Source organism: Hevea brasiliensis, unplaced genomic scaffold, assembly GCF_030052815.1.
Source record: "Hevea brasiliensis isolate MT/VB/25A 57/8 unplaced genomic scaffold, ASM3005281v1 Scaf191, whole genome shotgun sequence".
NCBI classification, from domain to species: domain Eukaryota; kingdom Viridiplantae; phylum Streptophyta; class Magnoliopsida; order Malpighiales; family Euphorbiaceae; genus Hevea; species Hevea brasiliensis.
In genome coordinates this window covers 24,579-33,288 of record NW_026614686.1, presented here as the reverse complement: position 1 = coordinate 33,288, position 8,710 = coordinate 24,579, and the positions used below count along the sequence as shown (strand labels likewise).

Sequence of the window (8,710 nt, the reverse complement as noted above, 5' to 3'; positions counted from 1 at the left end):
ATTCAAACAAAATAAATGTATAAAACGACACGCATCTCTGTTGTATATTCTTCATTTTCATTTCGCACCAAACTTTGCTTTCTGTTGTATCTGCTTCAATTTCATTTCACACCAAACATTATTACTTCTTTCTTTCTTCTTCCTTTTAGTCCTTTTTTTAAAATAATTTATCCCTCTCATGGCGATCACCTCAAACCCATTATTTTTCGCAGCAACAATCGTACTCATAATATCTGCCATAATCGCCATTAATCGTACCAAGTTCTCGGATAAACCATCTTATATACAAAGTTTTTCTGGTGATAATATTGACAAGCTTAATCAGCAGCGGGAGCTTCTTCATCTAGGAAGTTCTGCAACCGGACCTGAAAGTTTTGCGTTCGGCAAGCATGGCCAGGGACCCTACGCCAGCATCGCCGATGGCCGGATCATCAAATGGGAGGAACATCGACGACAGTGGATTGATTTTGCTGTTACTTCTCTTCACAGGTAATGCTTACACACACACACATATATATATATATATATTTTTTTTGTTTGGGTTCTTTTAAAAGTAATTCTGAGCTGGAGTTTTGCTTCAATGGGAATATTATCTTATCAGTTCCTTCTAGTTGTATACGTCTTGGATTAGGACTCTTTTGATTGCTACCTATTATACTCATATAATTTTCTATTTTAATAATTATATACAAATAGGTGATAGTTCTCATCCTACTCTTAGTTTCGGATTTTAATTTGAAAATGAAATAAAGGAATCAATCTGTATGATATCTATAGGCTAAATTAATAAAATTAGTTTAAACCCGAAAATTAAACTTAATTAAATTACTTCCGTTCAATTTTTTAATATTTGCTAAAATTAAATGTCTATTGACATCATCTTATTAACCGGTAAAAACGTTATTTTAATCTCTAAATATTAAGTTACTGAATAATTATAAATAATTATATGAGTTTATTTATATTTTTTTATATAATTATAAATAAATATAGATAATATGAAATGAATTTATCAGTCATGTCAGACAATCTATTTAAGAATTTCTTCTAAATTATTTATTTTAAATTGAGAAATGAAATTATATATATATATATATTTTTCCTACTAAATATATAAGTTTTATATATTTATATATCGAGTGATGATAAATAACTAAGAATTTTTATATATATACATATTTTAAGAGTTGTTAGGGTTATCAATTTAGATAAAATCCTAAAGTCAAATACTCCTTTCCTTTAAAAAAAGTAAAAAATATAAATCACATATTATTTATTGAAGAGCTTCATATTGCTAAAGACGGGGTTTTTTTTATTTTTTTAAGTAAATAAAAAGTTGGAGGAGAATTTAAGCACAAATTCTGTGTAATTGGAACAAATATATTAATTTTTTAATAAGGAATTGTTTTATGCGGTGTGGATGAGATATGCTGAATTTGCGGGCGTTTGTTTTTTCTTTTTCTGGTAGTAGGCGAATTCGAGAAAACAAAACCGCTTTTTAAGGAATGGCTGCTCATATAATTTGTCCACAGTGTTAGCTCTTGTTTTAGTAATTGTCAGTGTCTTCATTAATTGTAGCAGTTAGATGTTAATTTTTAATAATTAATTATTTATATAATAATTTAAAATAAAAATATTTAATAAAAATAAATATTAAATTAATAATTAAATATAAAAATTATTTTATGTTTATATCATCTTATTTTATTAATTTTAATTAAAATATTTTCTTAATTTTTAAATTAAAAAAGATAATTTTTTATAAATTATTCTTTTAATTATAAATATTTTATTGAACAGTTTTAATTATAATTAAATATAATTTTAAAAATTATTGTTAAATAAAATCATTATTAGGAATATTAAAAAATAATATTTAATATTTCATTAAATTAAAAACATCAATTATTTTTAATTTTAAAAAGATGAGATTTATATTTTTAATAAGAATATATATGTATAAATACACTTAATAATCTTCTACTTAAATTAGTTATTTAATGCAATTTTATTATCTATTTAGACCTAAAAATTTTCGAAACTTGTCTTCATTTTTTTATTGCTGTAAATGTTACTCAAAATCACTTATTAGATCTATAATAAAATTTTAAATTATAAATATTTCTAATAATACTAATTATTTATTTTCTCTATTTAGTTAAAATTTCACATTTTTTATTTAACATTTTTACTTGTAATTATAAAATTAAAATTTTAGTTATTAAACTTATACAACAAATAAAATATTTTAGAACTATAATAAAGTTTTTGCTTTGTATATTTTTTTAACTAAAAATGTGGTTTATTTGTGAAATATTAATATATTGTTTATTTTCATTGGCACAATGCAAACGAGGTTCTTATTATTATTATTATTATTATTATTATTATTATTATTATTATTATTATTATTATTATTATTATTATTATTATTATTATTATTATTAAGATGATGAAGAAATGTGTTACGTATGTGTATTCTTTCATTAAAAATTTTAAAAAAAAATAATTTTAAAATTTATAATAATTTTATTTTATAAAATAAAATTTATTTTATTAATAATTATCACTTAACAAATTAATAAATCTAATATGATAAAAAAATATAAAATAATAAAATATTCATACAAAACAATTTTAATTACTGTATTCAGCATAATAATTTTTTATTTTTAAAATTATTTTTATTTATAAAAAGTTAAAATTAATTTAATTGAAATGATTAATAAATACTATTATTTTATTTCAATTAAGACAAATTTAACTCTATTAGTTAATATTGATATTAATTTTACAATAATAAATAAATTCTCTTAATTAAAAATTTAAATAAAATTAAAATTTATCTAAATATACAAAACATATAGAATTTCACTTAATATTAATTTTATAAAATAAATAAAATTATTTTAATTAAAATTATATAACTCTTATTTATAATATAACTTTTACATTTTAAATTTGCCTTGGCTTAAGTATCATAAAAAAAATCAAAATAAATACTATAAAAGTTGTGTACTTAATGATATGAGTAATAATGATAATGATATTTAATAATTATAAACCATTTAAAGGGTGAGAAAAATGTGCTTATTAAAAAAAGTGAGAAAAATGTGTTTTTCGTTTTACTTGTATAAGTTATACATGATAGTATATGAATTAATAAAAAAAAAATTATACAATAAAAATTATGTATTATAAAAAAAAAATTAAATTTATAAATTTATTTTTTAATTATAAAATTTTTTATAATAAATTTAATTTTCTCTTATATTTGCTTATCGACTTATAATTTTTATTTAATTGATATGCATCCACTATCAGTTAATTTAAATGTATAGTAATCTACGTAAAATTCTTATAAAAAACTATTCCCATAATTTTACAAAATAATCTTCTTTTATTTTGAAATTCATGGTATATTCAATAAAACAAAATTATAATAATATTCAGCCAAAAATTAAATGAATTCATAATTATTAAAAGTATTTATCTATTTTTATTTGTGAATAGAAGATAAAATTTAATTCGAGACAAATCTATAAATGTTTCAATGGAAATAATTAAATATAAAAATAAATAAGCATGTTATGTTGCAAAAGAATAGTATTATTAGAATTATTTTTTTAATATATTTGCATTAACTAGTATTAATTAATACCTTGTCTTAAATATTTTTATCATAGTTGTTCAAATCAAATTGGATTGATCAATGAAATAAATTTAATTAAAAAAATAGATCAACAACTAATCCCTTTTGATTAAAAAAACGATTAAAAAAAACAATGAAGAATAATGAAAATGTGAAGAACAAATGAAGAACCTTCATAAACCTTTGCAGCCGAGTTCTTAGTGTTCTTGAGTTCCGGGTTTATATTGCTGAGTTCTTAATGTTGTTGAGTTGTTGAGTTTACATGATTGAGTTAGAATTGTTGGTGTTATTGAATTGTTCAGTTTAAATTGTTAGATTAAAGTATTTTTGAGTTTGGATTTCTGGGTTTAGTTGGTTAGGGTTCTTGATGTTCTTATTTTCTATTTTTATTTTCATTAAAAATAATAATTAATTTTTAATATTTAAAAATTAAAGAAAATAATATTTTTGTTATTAAAAACTAATATAATATTTTATTAAATTAGGACTAATTTGATCTTAAAAGAAAAGTTTGGGACTAATTTAATCAAAAAGTTAAAAATAAATTTATTTGAACTTTTCAAAAAGTTAAGGGACTTATTTGAACTTTTTATTCAAAAAACATGAGATGTCTAGAGCTACACAATAACAAATATAATTTTTCCCAGCCCTCGCCATCTCAATTATGCAAGAGTCAAAACATAGTCAAGTTTTTATATAATTTAGTTAAATGCTACTCATTAACACGAGTTATATGAAGCTACCTAAATAAATTTAAATTACAAGAAGACCACACTTTGATCATTATTATTTCAAGGTGAATAAATTACTATATTTTTTAATCTTTTAGTACTAAATTAAATGCTCCTTGAATTTTAACTAAATATGTACTTTAATCATTTTGTTACATTTTGATCCCTTATTTTTTAATTTAGTACTTAATTAATCATCAATTTTATTGGACACCTGATTTAAAATTGGTCTAATTACCAAAAAAATTCAAATCTTTTTATATTTTGGCAATATAATCTAACCATTTAAATCTTGTTAAAATTAGTCAAATTTCTAAAAATTATTAAAATATTATCCAATTTTCAGCAATCAAATTTTGAACCTATTTTTTAACTTGTTTTATTATAACAATTGAAAATTCAACTTTACCTTATTCACTAATTCTTCTATAATTTCATTTTGATAATCACTGAGTATTAAAAAGATTTAGTGATAGTGAATAAAGAGAGTGTAATTAGAACCATTCAATTTTACTAAATGGTTAGAAATTTTAGTACAACTGTATATCAAATAATTGATAATAATGATAAAGTTGAATTGGATAGAAAATAAAGTGGAAGAATATATTAAAATTTTGGCACGATGATTTCATTTAATGATCATCTCCTGAACTTGTTGATTTAATTTAATTTTTTGGTTTTGAATTTATTCGATGAGAATTGTGGATTAATTGGGTTTTTTTATTTTATTTTTTTGAAGGATATAAAAAATTGAATAAAACACTTCCATTTATATAATCACATTTGCATATAATTATAAAATTTTTTAATATATTCTTCCACTTTAATATATTCAATTTTATTCAATATTTAAAAAATTAAAAAAAAATTTACATAATCACATTTGCATAAAAAAAAAATTGAATAAAATACTTTTTATTGATTAAGCTATAAATTACTTAAATAATTTCTTATTATTACAGGTAAAAGCTAATTTATAATTAAAGAAGGAAAGGAAATTAATTAAGAAGTAGCTGATAAATTTCCTATTAAAATGTGTACAATTTAATTTAATTAAGAAAGAGAAATCCATTAACAAAAATTGTTAAGTAATTTCATAGATGGAGATTTTTTATTAATTGCTATGTAAAAGATAATAAGTATAAAATTTTTTATTAATTTAATTAGTAAGTAATTTACCATTATTTTGATTGGTCAGTTTCTCCTTATCGCAGGCTATGTGGCAATATAACAATTAAAATTTTACCTCCTTTTTAGGGTAGGAAAAGGAAAAGCAAGAAAATAAATTTATGTGTTTTGCTATTTTAATTTTTATTACTTTATATTATTAAAAATTATATCATTATTTTATGTTATGTATAAATATTTTAAAAACATTACATAATAAAATTTATATTTTCAAAAATATAAAAAAATTATATACTTCTATGTTTGAAAATAATAATTTATACATCTATATTTTAGTAAGAAAATTTTCCTCATAAATTACCGTTTTAGTTAATCCTTAATTAATTAATAATGACACTGTGATTAATAGAGCCGGCTGCGAGCGATCGTACGATCACTATCAGGTGGAGCCTATTTGTGGGCGCCCATTAGGTTTGTGTGTCGAGGAATTAAGCGGTGATCTGTACATTGCTGATGCTTACATGGGACTATTAATGGTGGGCCCTGAAGGCGGGTTGGCCACAACAATTGCGACACTTGCCGACGAGGTACCTTTTAGGTTCACCAATGGCCTCGACATTGACCAATCAAGTGGGACCGTATATTTTACCGATAGCAGTTCACTGTACCAGAGGAGGTATATAAAACCTATCCTACCTTGTCTTTTCTAATTATTTTATTCATTGCTATCTATTTATTTAATTATTTATTTATTTATATTTTTAAAAGTTTTGATTAAATTGATTTATTAAAATGATATTTATTATCTAAAAATATTTGTAAAATAAATATAAACATGTATTGCAAGTAATATTTGAAATTTACATCACAATCATCACAAATTAAATTTGCATTGATCAACGTTTCAACTCAATTTATAAAATCAGCTCTAACTTGGCCAGTGGCTAGGCCCAAGTCATCTTTGGGTGGTTATTGAATCGATTCGAATTAGTTTTGGGTCCAAATAAGATTTTTAGGACAAATTAAAATGCAAGATTTACTTGATTTTATTTTTCGTTCAATTTTAATTTAAATTAAATCTAATTATTAATTTTTTTCAAAAGATTTTTTAAAATCAATTTTAACCAAAAATCAGATTGAACTGTAGGATTTCAATCCAATTTAAATTAATTTAATTTTAAATTAATTTCGATTTGAGTTAGATCAATTTAGTTTCAAACCAGAATGGAATCATGACTTAGTTTAAGTGCCTTCCTACCAGAAAGTTTACAATACAACCATCAATTTATTTAAAGCAAACCCAAATTGCATACTGGAGTGATATGGGTTCATTTAGATCAATCATTTACATGAAAAAAAAATTTTCAAAAAAAAAAATATAATTTTATTTATTTTTAAATAATTTTTTTAAATTAAAAAAATTAAAATTTCTCATTTTAAACATTAAAATTAATTAAAATAATTTTTACAAAATTATAGTTCCAAACAGGAACATGATTTGTTTTATCAAGGCATCAAAATGTAACAAATGATACTTGAGAGCCTTCAAGCTAATTTGAGCGCCAATTCTTAAAATTAAATCTTACATTTCCTGTTCAAATTTTATTTTTTTTTATAATTCAACGGTTTCATCTTTTTATACCACTAATATTAATTGGATAATTTACAATTAAACCTATGAGATATAGCGAAATTCAACGTATATTTTTTTAACAATTTGATTCTCAAATTGAATAATTTATGATTAATTCTATTAATAAAGTAGTTCATACCACCTAAATTGATGATTAATTCCGTTGGCCATTTTTTTATTTAAAAAAATTTAGTCTCTGACATTTTGTTTTGTTAACAACATAGTCCTTAAGTTATTTTTATTAGTAAAATAGTCTCTACATCTAAATTTTATATCTAAACAATTGTTTATTTTATATTTAATAATTATATAAAATTATTTAAAATAATTTTGCATAATTATTTAAATATAAAAGAAAAAATTACTTAAATAAAAATTTAAATGTAAAGATAAAAATTTAAATGTAAAGACTATTTTACTAATAAAATAAATTTCAAAGATTAAATTGTTTGAATTTGAAAAGTAATTCACAGAATTTAAATATAAGGGCCAAATTGTTACTAAAGAAACAAACTATAGACTAACTTATAAAATTTGCTAAACCTTAAGGATTTAGTTATAAATTACCCATATTAATTAACAGTTGCTTGAATTAACAAAGAGAGGGGTACAAATGAAAATGAAAACTTATTATATATATATATATATATATAAATAATTCTCTCTCTTTATATTAACATAAAGCTAGTCTCAATTTTTGCAGGGATTATATATATGTGATATTAAGTGGTGATAAATCAGGAAGGCTAATGAGATATGACCCAGAGGACAGACAAGTGAAAGTACTTGTTGAGAACCTTTCATTTCCAAATGGAGTGGCATTAAGCAAAGATGGAAACTTCATTTTACTTGCAGAGACCACCACATGTAGAATCCTAAGATATTGGATAAAAACATGTAAAATTGGAACTCTTGAAGTCTTTGCACAATTGCCAGGGTTCCCAGACAACATAAAGAGGAGTCCCAGAGGAGGATATTGGGTTGGTTTGAATTCAAAAAGAGAAAAGGTTTTGGAATGGATCCTTTCACATACATGGATAGGCAATGCTTTGATTAAGCTTCCTTTTGATTTGATGAAAGCTTATTCAATTTTGGCTGAGTATAGAGGGAGTGGCATGGCTATTAGGTTGAGTGAAAATGGTGACATATTGGAAGTGTTTGAAGATAAAAATGGATTCAAGTCCATAAGTGAAGGAATGGAAAAAGATGGCAAATTATGGATAGGCTCTATCAATTTGCCTTTTGCTGGCAGATATAACTTATGAGACGTGAATTTAGAGAAAATTTAGTATCATGAATTTCAGTTGAGGAAAAAATTGTTGCCAATGACATATCTATATGTCTATCTACCCTTTTTTATGTATAGGACCGAGGATTGAATGAGTGGGAACTTGAACTTGGCACTTATCAAGTGAGTGATATACCATTAGCTACTGAACCAAGCGATGCTAGACATATGTCTATCTACATTTACATGCAAGTAAAAGACAAGCTAGAAAGGTGTTTTCTCTCTCTCCTATAAAGATATCTAATTTATTTTTGTTTATGAATTTATTAGAGTGTCTC

General features: G+C 22.4%; 1 protein-coding gene across 1 annotated transcript; it reads left to right on the top strand.

Annotated features, from left to right (window-relative positions):
- LOC131176623 (protein STRICTOSIDINE SYNTHASE-LIKE 2-like) lies at positions 1-8,448 on the top strand. Its single transcript, XM_058141684.1, has 3 exons — positions 1-489; positions 5,921-6,187; positions 7,848-8,448. Exons 1-3 carry the CDS (start codon positions 179-181, stop codon positions 8,407-8,409), a joined length of 1,140 nt encoding a protein of 379 aa, XP_057997667.1. The 5' UTR covers positions 1-178; the 3' UTR covers positions 8,410-8,448.
- The last annotated feature ends 262 nt before the right edge of the window (positions 8,449-8,710 follow it).

Excerpts from the sequence above, each read along its gene's own strand:
- LOC131176623 (XM_058141684.1), top strand. The coding sequence starts at position 179 with ATGGCGATCACCTCAAACCCATTATTTTTCGCAGCAACAATCGTACTC. Across the intron at positions 490-5,920 it reads GCTGTTACTTCTCTTCACAG|AGCCGGCTGCGAGCGATCGT; the intron begins GTAATGCTTACA and ends TGTGATTAATAG. Across the intron at positions 6,188-7,847 it reads AGTTCACTGTACCAGAGGAG|GGATTATATATATGTGATAT; the intron begins GTATATAAAACC and ends CAATTTTTGCAG.